The 27,029-nt window shown below is 40.3% G+C and overlaps 1 protein-coding gene across 1 annotated transcript in view; it reads left to right on the top strand.

Moving 5' to 3' along the window:
• The window catches only part of CFAP58 (cilia and flagella associated protein 58), a 121,472-nt gene that overhangs the window by 23,672 nt on the left and 70,771 nt on the right, over window positions 1-27,029 (top strand). Inside the window, exons 5-11 of the mRNA XM_046026605.1 lie at window positions 8,308-8,589; window positions 11,196-11,344; window positions 14,317-14,473; window positions 15,343-15,537; window positions 18,058-18,195; window positions 20,131-20,290; window positions 24,302-24,384. Coding sequence (XP_045882561.1) covers window positions 8,308-8,589; window positions 11,196-11,344; window positions 14,317-14,473; window positions 15,343-15,537; window positions 18,058-18,195; window positions 20,131-20,290; window positions 24,302-24,384 — 1,164 coding nt within the window. The remainder of the gene's footprint in view (window positions 1-8,307; window positions 8,590-11,195; window positions 11,345-14,316; window positions 14,474-15,342; window positions 15,538-18,057; window positions 18,196-20,130; window positions 20,291-24,301; window positions 24,385-27,029) is intronic.

Here is a 27,029-nt window from a genome sequence, read left to right on the forward strand (position 1 = left end):
GATGGGTTTTGTTTTTTTATCCATTCTGATACCCTGTATCTTTTGATTGGGGCATTTAGCCCATTAACATTCAGGGTAACTATTGAGAGATATGAATTTAGTGCCATTATTAGCCTGTAAGGTGACTGTTACTGTATATTGTCTCTGTACCTTTCTGATCTACTACTTGATCCCAATCTTTTGATACCGGTTGAGACCTGATTTGTGACCCAGGATGTGATCTATTCTGGACAATGTTCCATGTGCACTAGAGAAGAATGTGTATTCTGTTGCTTTGGGATGGAAAGTTCTGAATATATCTGTGATGTCCATCTGGTTCAGTGTGTCATTTAAGGCCTTTATTTCCTTGTTGATCTTTTGCTTGGGTTGTTAAAGTACCCCAGTATTACTATATTATTGTCAATGTGTTTCTTTGATTTTGTTGTTAATTGGTTTATATAGCTGGCTGCTCCTATGTTAGGGGCATAGATATTTAAAATTGTTAGATCTTCTTGTTGGGCAGACCCTGTGCATATATATAATGCCCTTCCTCATTTCTTATTATAGTCTTTGGTTTGAAATCTAATTTATCTGATATAAAGATTACCACTCCAGCTTTCTTTTGATGTCCATTAGCATGGTAAATTGTTTTCCACTCCCTCACTTTAAATCTGGAGGTGTCTTTGGGTCTAAAATGAGTTTCTTGTAGGCAGCATATTGATGGGTCTTGTTTTTTTAATCCATTCCGATACCCTGTGTCTTTTGATTGGGGCATTTAGCCCATTTACATTCAGGGTAACTATTGAAAGATATGAATTTAGTGCCATTGTATTGCCTGTAAGGTGACTGTTCCTGTATATTGTCTCTGTTCCTTTCTGGTCTACTACTTTTAGGTTCTCTCTTTGCTTAGAGGACCCCTTTCAATATTTCCTGCAGGCCTTGTTTGGTGTTTACAAATTCTTTTAGTTTTTGTTTGTCTTGGAAGCTTTTTATCTCTCCTTCTATTTTCAATGATAGCCTAGCTGATATAGTATTCTTGGCTGCATGTTTTTCCCATTTAGTGTTCTGAATATATCATGCCAGTTCTTTCTGGTCTGCCAGGTCTCTGTGGATAAGGCTGCTGCCAATCTAATATTTCTACCATTGTATGTTACAGAATTCTTGTCCTGAGCTGCTTTCAGGATTTTTTTCTTTGTCACTAAGACTTGTAAGTTTTACTGTTAGGTGACTGGGTGTGAGCCTATTTTTATTGATTTTGAGGAGAGTTCTCTGTGTCTCCTGGATTTTGATGCTTTTTCCCTTTGCCATATTAGGGAAATTCTATATTATAATTTGCTCCATTATATCTTCTGTCCCTCTCTCTCTTTCCTCTTTGGAATCCCAATGATTCTAATATTGTTTGTCTTATGGTATCACTTATCTCTTGAATTCTTCCCTCGTGGTCCAGTAGTTGTTTGTCTTTCTTTTGTGCAGCTTCTTCCTTCTCCATCATTTGGTCTTCTATATCACTAATTATCTCTTCGGCCTCATTTAACTTAGCAGTATGAGCCTCCATTATTGATTGCACCTCATTAATAGCTTTTTTGATCAGCTTGATTAGATTTTAGTTCTTTTATTTCTCCAGACAGGATTTCTCTAATATCTTCCATGCCTTTTTTGAGCCCAGCTAGCATCTTGGGAATTGTCGTTGTGAACTCTAGATCTGACATATTACCAGTGTCTATATTGATTAGGTCCCTAGCCTTCAGTACTGTCTCTTGTTCTTTTTTTGGTAGTGAATTTTTCCACCTCATCATTTTATCCAGATGAGAATATATGAGTGAGAGAATAAAATACCAAAAGGGTGGCAAAGACCCTGAAACATGTACACTAACAAAATCAGAAGAGATCCCAATCAAGGGCAGAAGAAAAGGGGTAAAAAGAAGTTAAAAAAAGTTAAAAAATATATATATGTAACATATATATATATATATATATATATATATCAGAACCACCCACTTGATTTTGGGTGTATTTTGGTCTCTTAGAAGAAACTACCTCCCAGAATTTTAAAGAAATACATATACATACACACACACACACACACACACACATAAAAATAAGGGTAAACACAATGAAGGAATGGAATATGACTGTAAAGATGAAAATTTAAAAAAATTCTAAAAAAGGAATTGATAAGATAAGTTGGTTGGAAAAAGAAAGAAAAAGAAAGTGTAGAGAATTTGCTGAGGCTGGATACTAGAACAAAGCCCTGTGCTAGATATAGGGTATATTTTGATCTATTAGAAGAAATTGTATCCCAGAATTTTTTAGAAGAAAAAACCCTATATGTATTCAAAAAATAAAATTAGATACAATGAAGGACAAAATATGACTATAATAATGAAGGTTTAAAAAGATTTTTTAAAGAAAGGTATTGTTAAGATAAACAGTTAAAAAACATTAAAAGAGGAAAGAGGATAAGTTTAAAAAATAGAATAAAAAAAAAATTCAAAAAGTTTAATTAACTTTGCAAGACTAAAGAATCATGGGGAGAAAGCCACAAATTCCATGCTTTGCTTTCCCCTCCTCTGGAATTCCACTGTTCTCCTTGATCAGTGAATTTGGTCTTGGCTGGATGTTCTTACTGATCTTCTAGGAGAGGGGCCTGTTGCAGTGATTCTCAAATGGCTTTGCCCGAGGTGGAATTACACCACCCTTGTCAGGGGCTGGGCTAAGTAATTTGCTCAGGAGCTCCCTCTCAGGAGCTTTTGTTCCCTGAGGGCTTTCCGTAGAGCTCTGGAGGATGGGAATGAAAATGGCAGCCTTCCACTCTCTGGCTGGGAGGAGCAGAGAGCTCAGGGCCCCACTCCTCAGTGCACCCTCGGAGAAAAGAGCTCAATCACTCCCGTCTCCCTGGTCTCCGGCTGTGCTACAAGCTCACCCGGCCTGTGACTGAGCATTTCTGTCTCTGGCACACAGCCCCGTTTGTAGTCTCCAAACCCAGCAGATTCCTGCTGCTCTGCTCTTCTGGTGGAGGAAGGTGGGTCTCCCTGGATCTGCCACTTGTGGGGTCGCTGCTCAAAGAGCAGTGGTCTGACTGTGCCATGGATCACGGTTTAAGATGACCCCAAGCTGAGAGCTCACTCCTTGGCTCTGTCTCTGAATTTGGCTTCTCCACTCCGATACCTGGGAGCTCTGCTACACTCAGACAACTCTGATCCTTCTGTGACCCCACAGGACCTGAGACCACACTGTTCCTGTGAGGGCTCTACCCCCGCTGAGCCTCTGGAGTGATGTCCCTCAGTGGAGCAGACTTCTAAAAGTTTGGATTTTGTGCTCCGTTGCTCTGCCACTTGCTGGGAGCTGGCCCCTTCCCCCGCAGTCTATCTTCCCTTCACTTTGAATTCACTTCTCCACATGTCCTGCCTTTCAGAAAGTGGTCGATTTTCTGTTTCTAGAATTGTTGCTCTTTTTCTCTTCGATCTCCTGTTGGGTTTGTAGATGTTCGTAATGGTTTGATAACTATCTAGCTGAACTTCTGCAGCCTGATGGCATCTCAGTCTGCTACTCGTCTGACATCTTGACTCTTCCAGTATTTGTCTCTTTATTTGCTTTTGAGCATTCCCTCCTTTTCTCCCTTGCCAGTTATCTTGGTTTATTTCATTCTTCTTCATTCTCCACGCATAAGCCCCAGATAACAACACCATGAAGAAATTATTTCCTGGTCTTTCTTCCCCTTCATGATCTCTCATTTCTTCTCTTCTTCTATTTTTCTTCTCACTCAATGTCAGTCAGGTTTTCCTAATTTCTGCTTCCACAAGCCTCCATTAACTCCCTGGCCTCATTTATCACTGCAGCTCTCCTGTCTTTTTTCCTTGTTGTTCTCCCACTGATTGGTATTCCCAGTGCCTAAAACAGCGCCTGGCAGATAGCAGATGCTCACAAGATAGGTAGAGCCTGTAGGAGGCAGCAACATAAGGAATGAACAGCCCTCCCACAGGGAATTGTAGCATTAATAGTTGATGGGTTATGTTTTCAGATAATGCAAGTAAGGAATTTGATACCTGCCATAAAATGGGTTCAGAATTCTACAAGGGACCTATAGGAAGATGGAATTACTCCCAGCAGCCAGAAAGAAAGCAAATTTCCTTAAGGAGGAAAACAAATTTCTTTGATTAGCGATAGAGTGTTGATGTTGAAGCTCTTTTTAGGGTAGAATACCAAAGCATAATGTTGCATACATAAATAAGACCTTTCAAACTTTATCAGTTCCAGAGTCTTGAGTGGGTCTGCGTGGTCTACAGATTAATCCACTCTATTGCCCTTAGAATTCACTCAAGGACTCCAGTTGCTCCTTAACTCCCTGTCTAGTCTTCTGTTTCCGTCTCCCTGTCATGGTGCTTACACATTAGCCAACTTGAAGGAACACCACAGTTCATTTCTGACTGGTTCATGTTAAAATGGTGCTTTCAAAATTGATACCATTAAATGCTCTGACAGTGTAGACACCACCTGGTTATTGGTCACAGCTCAGAGACTATTTTTGCTGTGCTTTTAGTAATGGTATATTTTTAAAATGACAATATGAACAAATGTCATAAAAATACTTTTTAAAAACTTTACTTTCTTTGATATTTTTCCATTCCTGTGCTAAGTGCCAGGTGTACAGGGAAAACCTAGTCTGCAAACAAATCATTAGGCTAGTGATCAAGTGTTGACATTAATACCATTTACAGGGATAGAGTTGAGAACATGGCCGTGATACATTTTGGTGGGTGCTCATGTTTAGCATCAATAAGGGGAAAACACAGGGCAGCAGCAGCACCACATTTTCTTTCTTTTCTTTTTTGTTTTTGTTTTTTTAAAGATTTTATTTATTTGACAGACAGAGATCACAAGTAGGCAGAGAGGCAGGCAGAGAGAGAGGAGGAAGCAGGGTCCCTGCTGAGCAGAGAGCCCTATTCGGGGCTCGATTCCGGGACCCTGGGATCATGACCTGAGCTGAAGGCAGGGGCTTTAACCCACTGAGCCACCCAGGCGCGCCAGCACCACATTTTCTTAATACAATTTTTCCTCTCCTTTGTGGAATTGCTATATTGTGATATTGGCAATAGCTGTTTTTAGTTGGGTAGAAAGCCACTGTTGAGTTTAACATTAGTACTAATGTTGCTATACAAATTGTAATAGATTCGCTTGTTACTCCATATCTATTTTAAGATGTGGATTCTTTTGCTTGGGTGTCATCTTTGGAAATCAACAGTACAAGTGTTTTTGAAAATCAAAAATATGTAGACTTGTAACTGTCCCTCAGAACAATGTACTGACCAAACATGCTTGAACAGGTACCAGCATCAGACCTCTGGGGGAGAGGATGATATACATAGTCCTTGTAGCCGAGCAGCTGGGAATGCTTGGGCTCCTCAGTTGAAGGCAGCCTGCTTCTTTTTTCTTTTATCGCCCCTTCTCCAGAGATCACCTGTAGTTAATTAGATGATTCCTTAAAATGCGTTTGCCATTCCTATACTGCTTGATCAGGCATATCTTGTTTATAATCTCCTTCGACTCCTTTGTTGATTAATATCTTGTATCTAATAAATACAGGACTGAGGAGTTGTTCTGGGTGGCAGTCTCCTCAACTGCCAACCCCTGCTCCCGTTCTCTTGAAGCTACTTGTTTGTGCCTCATTCTTCTCCCGTGTGCGGTTGGAAAGTGGCATAGACTTTCTCTATATTGGGTAAGACAGGCTTGTCAAGGCGGAAAGTCAACAAGATTGCTTACCCTAAATCTGCAGGATGAATTTAAATTTTACTTTATTTTGGGGATTAGAGAAATCATCTCAGTTGATTTCTTTGATTAGCGATAGAGTGTTGATGTTGAAGCTCTTTTTAGGGTAGAATACCAAAGCATAATGTTGCATACATAAATAAGGCCTTTCAAACTTTATCAGTTCCAAAGTCTTGAGTGGGTCTGTGTGGTCTACAGATTAATCCACTCCATTGCCCTTAGAATTCCACTCAAGGACTCCAGTTGCTCCTTAACTCCCTGTCTAGTCTTCTCTTTCTGTCTCCCTGTCATGGTGCTTACACGTTAGCCAACTTGAGCTTCTTAACCAGCCTCAAATCCTGGATATTTGCTGGGCCCTGAGCACTTGTTCAGGCTTCACAGTGGGCCAGGCATACCTTTTCTTTCCATATTCACTTGTGAAAATTTCACTCTTCCTTCTGGGGCTGCTCAAATAACACCTCCTTAAGGAATTTTGCTTTCTTTCTGGCTGCTGGGAGTAATTCCATCTTCCTATAGGTCCCTTGTAGAATTTTGAACCCATTTTATGGCAAGTATCAAATTCCTTACTTGCATTATCTGAAAACATAACCCATCAACTATTAATGCTACAATTCCCTGTGGGAGGGCTGTTTATTCCTTACGTTGCTGCCTCCTACAGGCTCCCTCATGCCAACTTACACACAACAAATGTTCAGTAAGCATTCGCTGAACAAATAACTATATTAACCATCCCCATTCTTTGTTATTATTGTGCTGTGCCTAACAAGAAGAAGGTGTCAGTCTGCTAGGCCCGTACAGAGTGCTGCAAACTGGCTTAACACAGTCGAGAATTATCCCTTCACAGTCTGGAGGCTAGAAGTCTGCAGTCAGGGTGTTGGCAGGACCACACTTTCTCTGAGACCCTAAGCAAAATCCTTCCTTGCCTCTTCCCTGGCTTCTGACAGTAGCTAGCCGTCCTTAGCTTTCCTTGGCTTGCAGCTGCCTCAGTCTAATCCCTGTGTCTATCTTTGCGTGGTGTTTTCCTGTGTTTGTGTCTCTGTCCAAATCCTACTCTCTACTTTTCTTTTTTAAATTGAGATATAATTGACATGTGACATTGTATTAGTTTTAGGTGTAGAATATAATGATTTGATATATATATATATATACACACAGATCTATATATGTATGTATATGTGTATGTATATACATTTTAAAACAATTGCCACAATAAATTTATTTATTTAAAGATTTTATTTATTTATTTGACAGACAGAGATCACAAGTAGGCAGAGAGGCAGGCAGAGAGAGAGAGGGGGAATCAGGCTCCCCGCTGAGCAGAGAGCCCGATGCGGGGCTCGATCCCAGGACCCTGGAATCATGACCTGAGCTGAAGGCAGAGGCTTTAACCCACTGAGCCACCAGGCGCTCCTACCACAATAAATTTAGACATCCATCACTATGCAGTTATAATTTTCCCTCTTTTTATTTTTATTTATTTATTTTTTTAAAAGATTTTATTTATTTATTTGACAGAGAGAGATCACAAGTAGGCAGAGAGAGAGGAGGAAGCAGGCTCCCCACTGAGCAGGAAGCCTGATGGGCTCGATCCCAGGAGCCTGGGATCATGACCTGAGCGGAAGCCAGAGGCTTTAACCCACTGAGCCACCCAGGCGCCCCTAATTTTCCCTCTTTTTATAAGGAGGCTTATAGGGCCCACCCTAGTCCAATATGACTGCAAGTTAGTGGATTACATATATATAATGACTCTACTTCCAAACAAAGTCATATTTATGGGCACTGGGGGGTAGAACTTCAACATAACTTTCTGGGGGACAAATTCAACACTTAACACTAGAGAAATGAGAATTCTTATATAACTAAGTCCTGGGTTCTCCTTGAAGTCATAGCCAGATATGTTTGAATTACATCGGTATGTCTGGGCTTTAAAAAAAAAAATGTTGTCTAGCTGAGCCTGGGAAGCAAATCTGGAGAAGGCCTATGAGCGTGGCACAGAGGGCATCTCAATACACCTGTGGAGGGGACCTCCCTATTTATTTTAAAAGATAAGAACAATGGAATATCTTTTAGGAGACTACTCCATATTTCGGATGGGGTTCATTGTAGTATGTGTGATTTCATGGTATCAACATCAGAATCTCCTTATAACTGGCCAGGAGGTGCCATGGCTTTCTGCTGCAGTCCTGGGGGCGATAAGAAGCAAGGTGAAGTGAAAACAAATCAGGGCTTGGCATAATCATAATAGTTTTCAAAATTTATTGGGTGCCTCCTCTTTGCCAGGCATGTGGTCAAGTGTTCAATGTGAATGATCCTATTTAATCCACTCTTTGACACCATGTGGTAGGAAATATGACTATTATATATATATAATATTATAAACATTATTATCCTAACACACATGCATACATATATACATGCATCAGGAGATGAACAAGATGTCTTGTCAGGGGCTTTTATTTTCCTTTGGTGAAGGTCTTGTATTCATAGCTAATAATAGCACTCCCCGAATGGGAATGGTGTACACGTTGCAATACTCATTCCTCTCCCTGATCTTGTGGACAGGAAAAGAGTGAAAAGCTAGCGCTGGAAGAAACGGCATATGAAGAAATCGAAAGGGATTTTCAGGATGTTCTCAGTGAACTTTCAGGGGACAAAAGTCTGGATAAATTTCGAATTGAATATGAGAAGCTTCATGCTGTCATGAAAAAGTCTTATGACAATGAAAAGCGTCTGATGGCCAAATGCAGAGAGCTAAATGCTGAGATTGTGGTTAATTCCGCGAAGGTCGCCACTGCCCTGAAGCTCTCCCAGGATGATCAGACCACCATTGCGTCCCTGAAGAAGGTTAGTGATCTTGTAGAAACAAGCTGAGCCTGAGCTGCCATAAACGCATCCTATATTTAAAACGTCAACGTCCTTCTTTCCTTGTATCGGCAGCTCCAGGCTGGTAGTAAATGAGTTATTTAGTAAAAATTTACATGATTTATGTATTCATTAAGCCTAGGGAATAAAGTTCATTTTCAAAGGAAATAATTAGCCTGGGTGAATTTCACGATGCAAAAATAATATAGAACCTTACTGGCTTGGTTTCTAAGAAATACTGGGTTAGCAAAAAGAATTAGAGGTAAGTAAATGTAATATTAGGGAGCTCTGTATGTCTTGTTTGATATAAGTAATTAGATATCTCATGATGATAGCTTGTTAAGGATTTTTTTTTAAGGGATGTTTTAATGTTTTTGCATTTCTCACTGCTTTAGGAGAAATTACCTTGAGAATTTTTAGATAGTAATTTTTATGATTTTGCTTTCTCCTTGATCCCCCCGGGTCCTCATAATGGGAGACCAAGGATTCAATCTGGGGGATGTTGAGGAGCTATGCCTCCATTTTACCCTTTATTTTTTTCACTCTCAAGTGTGTTACATTATTTTAAGGGTAAAATGTAAATGTTCCTTGTTGATCTCAGGATGATAAAAGGTTAAGAGATTTTAATTTATAATTAAAATCCTGGTGATGAGAAATAACTCAAGAACTTTTTAGTTAAGCCCCTTGATATCATACAATGAAACATCACCCAATTTAAATGAATTTCTAAGACCAGTGCAAATTATGACATCTGTTTTCTTAGAAACGACATTTTTAAAGTGCCATTTTCTCTCTATTGTCATTTTCTTCTTCTTCTTTTTTAAATATTGTATTCATTTATTCAACAGAGAGAGAGAGAGAGCGAGCATAAGCAGGGGGAGAAGCGGCAGAGGGAGAAACAGACTCCCCACTGAATAAGAAGCCTGCTGTGGGACTTGATACCACAACCCTGAGATCATGACCTGAGCCAAAGGCAGACTTTGACCCTGAGATCATGACCTGAACCGAAGGCAGACTTTAACCTTCTGAGCCACCCAGGCACCCCTTATTTTCTTCTTTTTTTTGCTGAAAAACCAATAAGAGAGGACTTTAATTCATCTTTTTTTTAAAAGATTTTATTTATTTATTGGACAGAGAGAGATCACAAGTAGGCAGAGAGGCAGGCAGAGAGAGTGAGAGGGAAGCAGGCTCCCTGCTGAGCAGAGAGCCTGATGCGGGACTCGATCCCAGGACCCTGAGATCATGACCTGAGCCGAAGGCAGCGGCTTAAACCACTGAGCCACCCAGGCGCCCCTTTAATTCATCTTATGATGAGAAAAAAAACCCAAATGGAAGTCATGAACAGATTAAAGTATAATTGGTGATTGATGGGGACAAAACTTCATATAATCATAGTTTCATTTAAATATCCTTCATTTGTTTTGCTGAAAATAGTACATATGGTTGCTATAAAAAAATACCCCGTAAGACTCCTCTCTCTCTCTAATGTGATAGCATGAATTTATGGAAATCCTCTCTTCCACTCATTTTATGCCTTGTCAACATGAAAGTGGAATATTGTCACCTAGAGCTGATACGTTCTTACATGTATAAAGGACTCACATTTCACTGGACAAAATTTTGCAAGCAAATTGAGGGGCAGGGTAAAATTCAAGGCTGTTACAACATTTGCTATACTTTGTTCGCTTATTTAAATGGATGCTATTCCCTTTTAAGTACTTATGTTAATATTCCACGTTGCATTTCATAATAGTAGGAAGCCCCAAACTGCATGAGTTGTTTCCACTCCAGCCAGGAGCATTGTTTTTCCCCTGTAAGCATTTGAAGGGAAGGCCTGGGTGTGGGTTTGGGATGGGAATCACCAGGGCTGTTGTGTACAATTTCGTGACAGTGAAGACCACCTTCCTATGAATTATTCTAAGGCTGACATGGTCATTCAGGACTGCTAACTTGGGATCTGAGATCAAAACAGGTTTTTAAAATTTGGAATCTACTGGGGGGCTCCAAATTTAGGACTTGAATCCAGGGCCACTCCTAATTTTTTTTTGCTCCAAAAATATTTGGGCTTGGAAAGCACATAAAATTTCATTTTTTAAAAAAGATTTTATTTATTTATTTGACATAGAGAGAGATCACAAGTAGGCAGAGAGGCAGGGGCGGGGGGTGGGGGAAGCAGGCTCCTCACTGAGCAGAGAGCCCGATGCGGGGCTCGATCCCAGGACCCTGAGATCATGACCTGAGCCAAAGGCAGATGCTTAACCCACTGAGCCACCCAGGCACCCCTAAAATTTCATTTTTAATTTCATAAACCTATCTTAACATATTTATTAGAAATATCCTCCTAGTCATAGCAGTCCTTGTAGGATGTGAGCCAGGACCCCTCCTAAACCTGCTGTTCAGTATTGACTAGTTAATATTGAGCAATTCGGTAAGTCAATATCAATGAAATGCATAATGTGGAATGTGGAACCCTCTTTTCCCATAAACGACTACTCTGTTGGAGTTGTTTTATTATTCTCTTTGCTCAATGTATCTCGTATCTGGATCCTAGTTTGGTTTTTCTCACTGATATCCTATGACCCATATAGGAAATTGAAAAGGCCTGGAAGATGGTGGACTCAGCCTATGACAAAGAGCAGAAGGCAAAGGACACGATCCTTGCCCTGAAAGAGGAAATAGTGAACCTCACCAAACTAGTGGAACAGGGGTCTGGACTGTCCATGGACCAGGATAGCAAGTAGGTGATGGCTTCTTGATGGATGTTGAACTTGCTTTTGTGGAGGCCCCTTCTTCAGCAGCTGGCAGGGGGCTTGCAAAGTCAGCTAGAATCACCTTTGTGATACAAGAGTCTCCTTCTGTGGCGGTTTCCTGGAGATTTTTTTTTCCATCTAGGGCTTTTTTTTTGGTTTGTTTTTATTGCTCCCTTTCTCCATACCCAAGAATCCTAATTTGTGGTTCCATTAAACTTCTGGCTATGCAGACTTAAGTACTACAATTTCAAAATCAGTAAATATTTTAGGTTTCTTTCTTTGGAACTTGTGTGGAATGGCTGCTTTTCTGCTCTGATTTCCAGCTTCTTCCCCAGTCCCCCAACTCCTGTGATTAGTCCCATCACCATCTTTCCTACTTCTCAGGTTCTAGGCCACGCCTTTATCCCTTAAAGCTTCACCTTGTTGAATCTGTCTTCTAAGCATCACTTCTGTCTTTCCCTGCTCCCTAGCAGCAATGCTAATGCCTTGCTTTGGGCCCCATTCTCTGCTGGATTTGGTGATGGATGGCTCAGTGGTCTCCCTGACTGTAAGGAGACATCTCCCCTCTGCACCATTTTCCACATATCAGATTTAGGCTGCTGAAACATGTACCTGTGTTTCTACTTCCAGCACATGTTCCAGACACCTTCAATATCTTCCCCTTCCCAAAGGATGCAGTCCAGTCTTGAACATGTCTTTCAGGGCCCTGCATAGATCTGCCCGTCAGCCTTGCTAGAATCCTGTCCAGAAACACCATGCTTGCTTTTGGCTCCACACCTTGAACATGGTGTTTTCTATGCCACAAATGGTTTTGCTTCCTTTTGCCACACCATAAACAACCATGCACCCTTCAAGACCTACCTCAAACACCATCTTAATTTCATCACTCTCAGCATCTCTGTTTTAACCTTCTTCCCACTCCCAGAACCAATGACTAAGCACGAGAGTCACTATGTTCTCTGTTGCCGTAGAACCCAACCAACATCTATCTCAAGTATGACACTGATCACATTGTATTCAAATTATTCTTTGATATGCTTCGTTATCCATTAGGCTGTGAAGTCCTCGAAGGAAGATGCCTTTACCTTCCCTTTAGGAGGCTAGCACTGCTCAGGGCATGCAAAACCTTGCATTAATTAATGAGTCAGGGATGAGCACACACACCTCCTTAGCCATTTTTAACCATATCTTACTGGTGTCTAGGTTTCTCATGCTTTCTAGGTGCATTTATCCAATGTTGAGAGATGGTTCTAAGTGGAGGCATTGGGGGAGGGGATAGGAAAAACTAACAGAAGATGCAGTGTCCATAGTAATGGGCTCTATTGTTTCATTAAAGAAGTCAAGTATTATCAGAGCAACTACTGAAGAGCAGTGTGAGGAAACTGATCAGTTAGGGTTTTTTTTTTTCAAAAGATTATTTATTTATTTATTTGAGAGAGAGAGACACACACACACACACACAGAGCGCGCACAAATGGGCAGAGGGACAGAAGGAGAGGCAGAGGAAGAAGTAGATTCTCCACAGGTGTGGAGCCCAATGCAGGGCTCGATCCTACCACTCCAAGATCATGGTCTGAGCCGAAGTCAGATGCTTAACTGACGGAGCTACCCAGGCACCCCAGTTAGAGGGGGTATTAATGAGAATTGGAACATGGTGAGGAGGAGAACTGAAGAAACTATCCAGGCCAGAATTTCATCGTCAACAGTGCACTTAGGTGTAGCTGTCTTCATAGTAACCTTGGAATTCAAGGTTTTGTTTCTGGAGAAGAAGTTGGATGCAGTCTTGAAGCCTTCTTCTTCTTCTTTTTTTTTTTTTTAAGATTTTATTTTTTAACTTGACAGATAGAGATCACAAGTAGGCAGAAAGGCAGGCAGAGAGAGAGAGAGAGAGGGAGGGAAGCAGACTCCCCGCAGAGCAGAGAGCCCGATGTGGGCCTCGATCCCAGGACCCTGAGATCATGACCTGAGCCGAAGGCAGAGGATTAATCCACTGAGCCACCCAGGCACCCCAGTCTTGAAGGCTTCTTATTAAATAGTTATGTTCTATCAAAGTTATGGGTAAATGAACATTGTCAGATTACTGTGCTTCCAACAGTCATTTGATGGCTATCAGTGGGAAGTGCCTCAAGTTCAAGTTCTCTGCTTTCTTGACTCTCACGTAGCTGCCTTGGTCTAGACCTTAATTCTGCTGCACAGGTCAGATCAGACATAGTCTTTCTACTTTCAAAACACTAATTCTGCGGAAAGTCATGCCAAATCATATGTAATGGTTTTTGAGATGTGGAAGTAGCTGGTTTAGAGTTCAAATCAACAAGTATGATCACATACTCTCTAAAAACTAGCATCATGAATGATTTTCCAAATTTTGTTCTTGGGAACATTTTATCTGGGTTGCATCCCTTTGGAAGAAACTAATCCCTGTGGGTGAATGGATAGAAAACTGGCAATGTGTTTATGTTTATGGATAGAAAACTGGCATTTGTTTATGTTTATGCTTCATTTTAGACTTTATGGCTGTGATCATAGCCCTCCACTGATATATTAACCAAATAATGTCTTAAATTAATACCTCCTTAGGGTCAGTTACAAGAATTGATAATAGCGATGTAGTCTTGCTTTTCAGAGATAACTGGTTACCTGTCTCAATCGATTTTTCTGGACTTTTATAAAAATGCCTATAAAACACACACACACACATATACACAGACACTATAATTATTTAAAGATCAGAAAAGGGATCATATTATATATATTGTTATTGGAACTTCTTTTTCAGTTAACAATTCACAAACAGCTACCATGTCGATGGTCAGGGCATAAAGATCTTTCTCTTTCACACCCGAATAGTGTTAGTCCTTGACCTGGAGTCTTGCCTGTGAATACAAGCTCAGAAGGTGATAAGGAGGACTCCTGAGCAGGATGGCCTTTTAGTCTGACTCCTGTGTTCTTCTTTTTCTAGTATCCGAGATTTACTGAAGTTCAAAGAAGAAGTGACCAAGGAGCGAGACCAGCTCTTGTCAGAAGTGGTGAAATTACGAGAGTCCTTAGCTCAGACCACCGAACTGCAACAGGAAACAGAGCGAAGCAGAGAAGAGGCGGAGCAGACCATCAGTCAGGTCTGCTCAGCAGTGGAGGGCAAGAGGAAAGACCGTTACCTTCCAGAAGTCTTTCCCATCTTGCTCCTCTGGTAGATTTATCCCCTGGTGCCCAAGTGAAGCATCCACAGTTCTGCTTGTTTCTCTGGTTTGTGTTTGCAAGAGCAGTTTGATGTGTACATTTCTTCTCAACATTCTGTGTCTGAGAAGTCACTAAGACAGGGCACTGCTTACAATTTTGGTCTAAGAAGGTGTCCCTGGTAAAGGCCAGGATGTCCTGCCTTTGGGAATTGTGGAAGTAGTTTCCTTAGCTCTTCTCCTCTGTAAGGACCGTTTCTGAACCCTTTTATGTAAGTCCAGAAGTCAAATGGATGATTCACATGTGCAGTATCCAGGACAAAAACATGAGACTCCTTGGAGCATGAGATGACAGAAAGAATTTTTCAGAGATTTTGGCCATCATGATAAAACTGTAATGCTTTGTTGAGTAATATCCAGGACTCATGTGAGACATAATTTTATGTTATGAAATATGCAGCCGGTGACATTTTATTTAGATCCTATTGATAGAGAATTGGATGAATTCTTTCCATGCTTAACTTCTCTAGAATTCTGGACTTCCATATTTAATTGGAGTTTATACCATTCTTTGTGGATTCATTCCCACAATCTGGGTGGATGTTTGGTGTTAAGGCTCTGAAAACAATACAGAATAATCTTACAAAGTTTAAACATTGGGGTTCAAAGATGACTGTCCTACAGGGGAAAGGCTACTACAAGGTGACTGTCCTGAAAATATAAGATTTGAGAAAGGGAGAAGTCCTGGCTGGTTGAGACGTGTCCTGGCGTGGGCTTCATCTCTTTCCTCCCTACCCTTTCTGCACCCCTAGTTCCAGCAAGAAATCCAGCAACGTCAGAATGAAGCTTCACGGGAGTCTCGGAAGAAGGAAAAACTAGAGAAGGAGCTCAGGCAGGTCCAGATAGACATGGACACCAGGCAGACAGAAATTAAGGCCCTCCAGCAGTACGTGCAGAAGAGCAAGGAGGAGCTTCAGAAGCTGGAGCAGCAGCTGAAGGAGCAGAAGGTGTGCTGGGTGTGGGCTGCACCGCCGTCCCCGCAAAAACAAGGAGGGTGCCTTTGGAGCTCCTTGAATTTTCTCCCATCCAAGTACTAACCAGGCCCGACCCTGCTTAGCTTCCGAGATCAGACGAGATCGGGCGCGTTCAGGGTGGTATGGCCGTAGACTCCTTGAATTTTCTTTGGAAAGCAGCAAACTCTCTTCACGAGAGATGTGGGTAACACAATGCTTAGCTTTGCCTTGCTCTTTGAACAATTCGGATAAGTAGACATGACCTCCTTTTCTTTTCTTTTTTATTTTTCAGCTCCAACATGTTAATTTCTTTTGAACTTTTATTGATGTATATAATAGACACATAGGAAAGCATGTAAGTCACAATTACACGCTCACACATATTCTCTCTCCCTGTCCCACTCTGTCCCTAAAATAAATACATAAATCTAAATAAAACAAGTACAAAATACAGCTGGATGAATTTTCTCCACTTCAACACATCTTGGTCACCTGCACCCAGCCCAATAAACACTACCCCGGATGTCCCCTTGCGTCCCCTCCCAGTCATTCTCTTTCCCAGAGTTCACCTCTGTTCTGAATTCTTAGCTGTTTAGTTTTGTCTGTTTTTGTACCTTACAAAAATGCAGTCATAAAGGGTGTACTCTTTTGTGTTTAATGTCTTTGGCTCAATATTTTGTTTGCGGGATTCATTTGTGTTGCCACCTAGTGATAGAGGGACACTGTCCTTCCGGTAGCCACTAGCTACATGCGGTGATTTAAGTTTAAGTTAGTTAAAATTAAATACAATGAAAACCTTAAGTCCTCAGTTGCTCTAGTACCATTTCAGGTGCTCACTAGCCTCAACGGCTGGTAGACAGCGTATCAGACAGCAAAGCTAGAGAACATTCATTATCATGCAGAAAGTTCTATTAGACGGAGCTCAATAGGCCAGTCACACTCATGCTATTAATTGTGTGACCATTACATGATTTATTTTTAATAGGCTTATTTTTAAATCTCAAGTTTAGGAAGCCATATTCAATCTTTATGCATTTTAAATATGGTACTATTTTTTACATTTCCCCTGTGATAGCAGTTTAAGCTACCTCAAATCGTTTTAATTCTGGTTTGTCTTTTTTCTTTTCTTTTTTTTTTTTTAAAGATTTATGTATTTATTTTAGAGATGGAGTGGGACAGGGAGAGAGAACATGTGTGTGCAAGCTGGGGGAGGGGGGGAGGGAGAGGGAGAGAAGCAGACTCCCTGCTGAGCCCAGAGCCCTAGGCGGCCAAGCCTGAGGTGGGGCTTGATCCCACAGCTCTGAGATCATGGCCTGAGCTGAAATTAAGAGATGCCCAACCGACTGAACCAAGCAGGCCCCCTTCTTCTCTCATTTCTTAAAGAAGCAATTCATGTAATTGAGAAAAGTCATTCCTTAAAAATATTTTCTCTTAGGAAGGTTCCAAAGCATTGCCAAGCCATACAGCATTTTGCCACTTAAAAAATAGATATTAGAACACATTTCTTTTCCAGTTACCTCATTAATTTTGTATAAAGCCAGACATCAGATAGGTACTATATAATGTGGAAATATCCACCAGAAAAACGTGAGACATCGTGAAGCATGGAATATGAGAGGTTTTTGAATATCATGATCAAACTACAGTGCTTCGTTTAGCAATATCCAGGGCTCATGTAAAAGACAATTTCTTTTTGGCATAGCTGGCTGTATTTTATTTAGTCCCTTTTGATGGGAAATTGGATGGATTCTTCCCATGTTTAACTTTTGCTTACATCAGGTTACATTTTGGAATAGTTGTCTAAACTATCTTCTCTCTTTTCCCTTCAGCGCATTTGCTATCCCTCTGTCCTCTCACTAGTCCGCCAATAGAAATGGTCCCTCCCACCCTCAATACATTCCCTTTTTTAAATAAAACTGTGTCCGCTCAGGATAGTCAAGGTAGGGAAGAGGAAACCTGACTGACCCTGAAGTCAGGCAGACAGAAATCACGGCTCTGCTCTTCCGTGGTTTTGACTTCAGTTGGATTTAAGGGGAATTGTCTCTGTGTTGGTGTCCGTGAATTTCTGCTCATGGAAATGTGGTAGGCATGTTAATGCAGGATTTTCTTCTGAAGATGTAGCATCCCAGCCCCACAGCTGATAAAACCCGTTTGAATCTCTAGCTCATTTGCAATGATTATAGCAATTGTTGCGTATGTGAAGCATGCCAAATGGCAAACAGGCATTAAAATATTTATCCGCCACCTGTGAACAAGACTTCCCAAGGCTCTCCGGAAAAAAAATTATGCTCTCTGTGTTATTCATTAGAAGGCTTCGTTTTCCTCAGCCATCTAACGTTTGTCATATTTGAGTGCATTAGTGCTTTCACCGGGGATAAAGAACAATTTCTACAAAGACAAAGAAAGTGTGCTTGCTGTGACTGTCCCAGGAGCCTGGTGGGGGCCTCCTGTGTGCATATGCAGATATTGTAATCAGATTAAAAAGCATTAACCAGCTCGTTCTGTGCCTTTCAGATATTGAACGAAAGAGCCGCAAAGGAACTGGAGCAGTTTCAGATGAGAAATTCTAAACTTCAGCAAGAGAATGAACAACACAGTTTGGTTTGCGAGCAGCTATCCCAGGAAAACCAGCAGAAGTCTTTGGAGCTCAAAGTAAACACCAAGTGACCTATCTGTTCCCCAGCACGCGCTCCTTCATCCCCTATTAATATAGGTTTGCCTTTGTGGGTGGAGCCCTTAGTTAGGTAACCTGTACAGGCCTCAATATGTCAGAGGCAGGCACGAGCTTTCGGTGGTGGTTTTCCGCCTGGAAGGAGATACTTTGATGACTTCCATTCTTCTAAGACCACAAGCCTGAATATTGATCATATGATTATGCAAATGTTTTAAAAAACGAGCTCAGATGCTCTGCTCATCTCTGTAACTTAGTCTGGAAGGGTCTAGTTGCCCTCAGCTAGAAACCATTTACGTGGGTGAGTAGCAAAGAGGTCAGATCATATTTTACGATTTGTCCTGAGAAGGTGGAATGGGAGCTGTCGGAAAAGGATTGGCACTACTGTGTATCTCCTTCCAGGATTGTGGAACAATGATTCTTACTTTTGTCCTGCAAATTTCAAGACAGTCTCCATTCTTCTCCCAGGACTCAGTGAAGACTGCTTGCAAATTATGTTAGATAACAGTTTTTTCTTGGGTACATATTATATACCTACATGCGTAATACAGCAGGTTTATGTTTGTCATTGATTCTGAAAAAAATCCATAAAGCCTCCGGTTATGTTGAGGATCCTAGGCACAAAATGAGTGACCAATCAAGAATGATACATGGATTTGATCAGTGAATCATAACAATTTTTGCATCACAGGCCCTTTTGACAGTCTGATGACAGCATGCACACGCACACACACACCGCACACTTCTGCACACATCTTGCATCTTGTTTTGAATGCTGTCTCGGGTTTCCAGGAGTTTTCTGACTTCTAACCACAGGGTCTGGATTAATAACTACTGAGTTAGAACATTCCAACGTTCTAATTGGAAAGGACCTGAGTTCAGCTAATTTAGACCATGTAAATCTGAGACAGAGGAGCATTTAAAACAGTCCAGAACGGTTTGACTTGAAACCATTCTTTATGAGAAAGCTGTAAATTGAAGCAGAAATGAAATGGCTACTTAAGCCAAAATAATATATTAGCCCCTAAGGTGAAATTAAAGTAAAAATACTTATGCCGTTAATTCTCTTCTTTGATAACAAGAATGGGGCACCTTGAAAGATGGAGTATTGTTGTTAACAGATTCTGAACATACAGAATTCTATTTCCAGCAAGAATCCGAGAATAACAGTGCAGTTTCTTCCTTGTCAGGAGGTAGGGATAATTGCTAATGTTTATTTGAGGAAGAATCACCGGTTGCTTTTCCGGTAATTTCTAAGAATGGCAAATTTTAAAAAATGAACTAAATTTAAAGAAGTCACAAAACTCAAAGTCCATTGACAAAAATCTAGTGCTTTCTTTTGCTAGAATTATTATTTTGGTACTTTTTGCCATTATGTAGACTTGCCTGTTTGTGTTGCCCTGTCCATGTATCTCTATGTACACCCACAGACCCACATCTGTTGAGGAGGGAGGGCCCTTCCCCTAGTGTATGTTATTGTCCTACACTGGCCACATGGGTTCACAAGAGTATTTGAATACATTATAACATGGTAATAATCTTCTGAGAGATCACTCTGTGAGGCCATAAAAAGTGTCCATCAGATACAGCATTTGTACCCAAAATTCACACATTTATGACACATACGACTCAGCATTCTTATCCTGTTGGATTCAACAACTCAGTGGTGCCTTGAGACATCAGGTCTGATCTGTCTTTTCATTATTTTTTCGCTTACATAGACACATATTTTATTCAGAGAATAGTTTTTCAATTTCTCTCAAGACCAAACAGTGTGTGTTTTTGTTTAACCCGTGGAGCAACCTTGCACTGACACAGGAACAGTTTCCTTTTATTGGTTCTGAATTTACCATCATGAAGTCACTGGTCCTTTATTTGCTGAGTGTCCCCGGTTAACGCTGTCTCATTAATTACAGGCCAAAGAGGAAGAAGTCCATCAGATGCGGCTTGACATTGGGAAGCTCAACAAAATCAGAGAACAAATCCATAAGAAACTGCACCAGATTGAAGATCAAAAGTTAGAAGTGGAACAGAACAGGGAAACTCTAAAAAATCAGATCTTGGGATTAGAGAGAGGTAAACCAAGAACCATTTTGTGCTTCGTTTTATTCCTTTGTAAACATTTCATTGATGGCTGATGGCATTTGGTAACCCAGGGCTCTATGCATACAAACCAAACCAGGCCAGATATAATCAGTAAAACAGCTTTCCAGCTGGTGAGCCGCCAATATGCCGGGGACATCATTTTGAATATCTTTAACTTTTTTACCTTAAAAAACTCTTCAACAGACTATAGTGGCACAATGTAAATCCAGCCAAAAGTCTTGCTCTTTACTTGTCATTGGAATAAATAACATCTGTACTCTTAGTTCTTGGTTCTGCATGACGACCTGCCTTAACCCCCTTTCTCATGGAAGATAGGGGATAGATTAAAACAAATGTCCCCCACTAGCAATATTTGGGACAATATTGTACCAAGAATCTAAAAGGCTCCTAACTTCTTTTCTCTGTTAGTACTTTACCATGTGGTGAACACTTGTTTTACCTGCTATCACATTTCCCTGTGCAGGAAAACTTTAAGTGCCATAGAAGGCCATTATAACTCAGAAAAATCATTAAGGATACAGACTACAGGGTCATGTCTACCTGGGTTTGGATCCCGCCTTCATCGTATTTACTCTTGGGGAATGAGATGGACTAATACCCACAAAGCGCTTGGGGGTAGTACTTAACACATTGTAAGTGCTTACTAACTGGCATCAGTTATTCTCCAGGTATATTACTATTTATATAAGTAGTAAGATAAAATGCCATCTCATTCTGAAAGAGAATAGAATTGAAAATAGGATTTACTAGTCGAATTTGGTGTGGGAGAAACTGCTCCAGACTTGAAGACAGGGGATCTGGGTTTGAATTTAACTACACCAGAGTATGTGAGGCAGGAACATGTCATTGAGCTTATGTGGGCTACCGTGAGTTGTAGGTCACCAGGTGAGGCAACATAGATCAGAACATAAACACATACACTGCTTCCCTAAAAGTTAGGTAAAGCCTAGATGTCTAGGTAAGATTTTCAGAAATCCACTTGATCCTAAACAACATGTGTTTGAAGTGTGTGGGTCCACTTATGTGTGGATTTTTAAAATAAATACAGTACAATCTAAATGTATTTTCTTTATTTTCTTAATTCCATTTTTTTTTCCTCTGGCTTACTTTATTGTAAGAATATAGTATGAAATACATATAACATACAGAAGATGTGTTAATCGACTGTTTCTGTTATCAGTAAGGCTTCTGGTCAGCAGTAGGCTATTGGTAGTTAAGTTTTGGGGGAGTCCCAGTTTTAAGTGGATTTCAGCTTCATGGGGGATGGGCATCCCTAACTCCCGTGTTGTTCAACAGTCAATTGTATTTGTTATGTAAGACTTTGAAAAGTAGAGATATTTTTCCTTCTAAGACATCAGGAAATAATCTTTTATGGAGGTACAGTTGTGGCTTATCCTAACAATTCATCCATTCATTCCCTTAATAGATTGGGTGCCTACTCTGTGCAGGCAGTAAGGTTGGCGTTAGGTGCGTGGAGGTCTCTGCCCTCGGAATGCTGGTGGTCTTGCATGAAGTTTACAGTCTAATCTCTTCAGTGACAGGAAGAGAAATGTAATTACTAGATCATATTTTGTAACTGGTTTAGTGACTTACAAAACATTCCCACATTTAAATTTCTATATTTTTGCTTGCAATAGTTCTAAGTTTTGGGGAAAAAAATATTCATTCCATGTTGGACCCAATCCTTCATCCTTAAATCATGTTCACCGAAATCATCATGCTCTCTCCTCTGGTTATTTTCTAGATCTTTTTTAACATTATTATTTCTTCTTAGGGAACTCTTCCTTTTAATGTGCCTGATCAAAGAGTGGCATTTCAGCCCTTACATCTCCTAGTTCCTGAGCTCAGTCTGGTCCAAAGCTGAGGGAGGGGTTGTGGGAGCTTGATGCCTGGAAAGCCTCCATTTATGGGAGGACCCTGACCCCCACCCCTTTCTTCTCCAGGCCAGTCCAGAGGATTCCTTCCATTGACTGTCACTCTTAAGAGTTTAACTAGTTCCAAGGATTTAGGGTAAACTTTCCTTGGAAAAAATAGTTAGGAGCATGAGTCCTCCACGTGTTATGATTTTCTGTCACAAAACCCAAGAAACTAACTGATAAAACTGCCGGAACTAATGAGAGTTCACTGGGGTGGCAGGTTATAAAATAAATATATACATATCTTTTGTACTTCCTTTTGTACAAAGAACCGGTTAGAATATATGATGGAAAAACTCCTTTTCACAATAGCAACTAAAGTAATAAAATATCCATAAATAAAGTTACCGGGATACCTGCAAGACATGTATATAAAACATGCTACAGAATTCTATCGAGGGGTATAAAGGAAGACTTGAAAAATGGAGAGATACACGGAGTTCCTGGATGAGAAAGCACAATATGATAAAGATATAAATCTACCTAAATTAATCTATACATTTAATATTTCCAATAAAAATTTCAGTAAGTTATATTGTTGGGACTTGAAAACTAATTCCAGAGTTCCTCCAGAAGAATAAACAGGTGACAGTAGCCATAAAATTCTGGAAAAGAGGAGTGATAAGGGAGCATTTGCCTCACTAGGCATTTAATATTATGAAGCTTCAGTAATCAAAGACTGTGGTAAAAATGCCTGATAAACAGATCAATGGAGGAGATTGGAATAGCCACAAAAAACCCAAGGTTATCATCAAGATAAAGGTGTTTCACACGCGCGTGTAGTATGGATTCTTAAGATGGTAGTATGACAATAAGTTACTTTTTGGGAAAAAAAAAGTTAATACCTATGATGTGGAAACTAGAAAACCAAGATCGAGAAGATTTAATGAAATAAAAGTTGAGGGTTTTTTTTTAAATAATCAAAGTTTCTCTCTATAAAGACAAATTGATGAAAACATTGCCAAAGAGTTAGTATTTTTGTTATATATAAAGAGTTCTTACAAATCCACAAAGAGGATAAACAATTTGTGAGAAAAATGGGCATAGGGAAAGTATGGGCAATTTTAAAAACAGAAATACAAATAAATGGTCATTAAACATGAAAAGTAGTAACATTACTACTAATCGAAGAAATGTAAATTAAATGCAGACATAAGGTTTTAATAATCTATTGGATTGTCAAAGAGATCTAAGAGTATGATAATACCCAGTGGTGATTTGGGTGTGGATTTAAACTGCTATTAGTTTTCTGGAAAGAAATTTGGCAGTAGGAGAGAAATGCCTTTTTTTTTTTTTTTTAATTGCCTTCGATCCAGGACTTCCTCTTCTAGAGTAACAAATGAACAAGAACTTTCACAGAATTATGGCTTATAATTGCAAATAAATAAGTAAAATGGAAGCAATTTAAGTGTTAAGGTGGGGGATTGGCTAAATAAATTATGCATTTTCGTATAGTGAAATATCATGGGGCCATTAAAATTCTGTTGTAGATGCACATTTATAATATAGAGAGGCATTTATTTTATGTTAGTTAATTATAAAAGCAAGCTACAAAACAGTATATGTCATATAATTCACTTTTGGTATATATATATGAATGTGTGTATATCTGTAATTTTATGCACACACATATTTGTGTAGGAAAAAGTCTGGAAAGACATACCAGAATCCCAAGTAGATTCTAGTTGACTTGAAATTTTTTCCCTTTTGCTTATTTGGATGTCTCATTTGTTTCTGTATTCATAATTACTTGTACAATTAAAAAGATTTAAAAACAGCAAGGACCTTTGGAGTCAGAGAAACCATGCTCCCAGCCTCAGCCCTTCTTTGTTGCAGATGGGTAGCATGTGTCTTAACCCCGTTGAGACTCAGTTTCCATGTGTTCAGTGAGACAGGAGACCTCCTGCACTGAGTTATAATGAAGATCATGGAACACTCAATAAACAGGAATTTTATAGCTGCAGATAAACCTGTAAAGCAGTTTCTCTATTGCATTGGCTTTGGCCTTGGCAGATTCTTTCTTGGGTCGGCTCCATATTTCTTCTTCTTTTCCTTGGTCGTTTAGAGGTGGAGGCTTCAAAGAAACAAGCAGAACTTGATAAGAAAGCAATGGATGAGCTTCTGAGGGAAAGGGACATATTAAATAAGGTAAGTGTGTTTCCATAGCACTGCTAAATAAATGTCCTCCTTTAATGCTATGATATCTGTCTCTAACCGGTTGTGCAGGGGAAAGAAAACTCTGAAGCGAACAAAAGTAGATTAGAAATAAATAATCGTGCTCCGTTTTCTTCCAAGCTGCCAGGCACAGTCCACCATTCGTGGGCTGAGAACTGAAACTGCGTTATTACCTGTGAGCACAAAGGGATGTGGGGGGAATTATCATATAAACGAGCAGGGGATTTAAGAGCGTTTTGTGGATTTTGATTTTATTGCTGGTGTATTATTTGGCATCCTAAGCAGTTGATCAAAATTTCTGAATTTAATATCTATAATCTGCAACTTTGGCTAATCCAGAAGATACAAGTGAGCACTGATACAATATTACCTTCGAGGAATTTGGTGTAAGAAAGGCTGGTGGATGCCATAAACCTTTCCTTCATCTTTTGGGGACTGTTGTAGGTTTTTATTTTTGTTTTCAGCCCTTACATCTCCTAGTTCTTGAGCTCAGTCTGGTCCAAAGCTGAGGGAGGGGTTGCAGGAGCTCGAGGCCTGGAAAGCCTCCATTTATGGGACGACCCTGACCCGTATCCCTTTCTTCTCCAAACCAGTCCAGAGGATTCCTTCCATTGACTGTCACTCTTAGAGTTTAACTAGTTCCAAGAATTTAGGGTAAACTTTCCTGCTCAGGGATTTCCTCCAGGGAGGAAAAAATCAAAGGGCCAGATGGAGAGTGAGAAGGCTCCTTCCAGAACAGTCTATGGCTTTTAGCCAAGACAGTCATCTCATCAAGTAGAAATAGCCTATATTTTTTTACTCCAACTTTCATTATTTCTTTAGGTTTTGCAGAATTGAACAAATATTGACAAAATAGACCACTCTGGAAGCTTGAAGAAGACTATTTAAGGATCCTGGGAAATAATAGGAGATTATCTATCTTTACATGCTGAGCGCTCCTTAGAAAATCATTGTTTTTTTTGCATAGTACTGAAAAGTATTCCTTTATTTAACAAATATGCACATGCAAACAATGTTGTTGGATTTAGAATTTTAAATGTATTTTTAAGACATGCTTTTAACCTGTTTATATTTTATGAATACTGGTGGCCAACCAATAGAATTTCTGCCATAATGGGACATGTAGCACAACATTAATTTCACTTTTATTTGTTTGATTTGACTAACATCAGTTCCTCTTCCAAGACAGGGTATAGTTTTTTCTTTTCTGGTTAGTGTGCCTCTTTTCTTAGTGCTTTGCCCAGCCAGCATCTGACCCTCTGCAGGTACGCAACCCACCATCACTAATAATACAGTCTTGCCCCACTGACTTGAAATACCCCATACCCCCTTCATTAAATGAATAGTGACATGGTTTTGACAGGCAGCAATGTTATTATATTTTCATTCTTTCAGTGTCATGTTAAAATGGCTTTGTCTTTTATAGAGTGGATGTTGAATTCAATACTTGAAAATCAAGTTGACCTTTTCTATTTTCTGCCTCATCACCCATTTGAGGTATAGTGTGTTTATATTCCAGTGGTTTTCAGACCTGACTGCAGGCCTGTATTGCTTTGAGATTTGGGAAGGGACAACAAAGTGCCTTGTGGTACCCAAGGATACATCTGGGCCTTGGGAACTGATAGGAAGCTGACCTGACATTCTTGGGATACACAGAAAGCCCTCTCTCACCACCACTGGATTTCCTGCTGAATTTTTGCTTTTGTTCTTCTCTTTTGGGGAAGAATGCCTCCCTGTTTCCTGGTCTGTTTGACAAAAAAAGATGACTATCACCACCAGCTCCCAAGTTTATGTCCTCTATTGAGTTGCAGAAAACTAAAGGCCCTATTGCAAAAGTCGCCGGTCCATTCACCTGCGGCCAGAGAACTGAACCCTCCTGGATGAGCTTGGCTGCCAGAGCAGCACTACTCTATCGACTCCTTGGTTTTGGGGCACAGCCTGGCTTCTTGGGCAGCCAAACTTGGAATTTCCATTGCAGCAGCAGAAATCACTCGTGCAGCACTGAAAAAAAAATGTTGGCACCTGGGTCCCCTCCCAGATCCACTGAATCGGAATCTCTAGAGTTGGGGCATAGGCATCTGCATTCTTTAAGAAACTGGGCTAGTTGGTGTGTTATTATGGTAAAATAAACATAAGACAGAATTTACCCTGAGTGACCATGAGTACATTGATGGTGTCATGTCACCGGCACCGCACTTGGCTGCAGAACACTCTCTTCATTCCAGAAGGAACCCGTGTACCTGCAAAGCAGTTATTACCCCCATACCCCACTTCCCCCACCCCCAAGGACCACGAATCTGCCTTCTTCCTCTGTGGATCTGACTATTTTGGATATTTATAGAACTGGAATCCCATTATACATGAACCTTTTATGTGTGGCCTCTTCCACTCAGAATAATGATTCCAGGCTTCAGCCATGCTGTATCCTGTATCAGGACTTCGTTCCTTTTTGTGGCTGATGAATGTTCGCCTGTGTGGATATACCACATTTTGATGACCTGTTCATCAGCTGATGGACATTTGTGTTGTTTGCTGGTTTTGGCTATTGTGACTGGTGCTGTTGTGAGCATTCGTATACTGATTCTTGTTTGATCACCTGTTTCCAGTGCTTCTGGGTT

Source organism: Meles meles, chromosome 13 (genome assembly GCF_922984935.1).
Source record: "Meles meles chromosome 13, mMelMel3.1 paternal haplotype, whole genome shotgun sequence".
NCBI lineage: Eukaryota > Metazoa > Chordata > Mammalia > Carnivora > Mustelidae > Meles > Meles meles.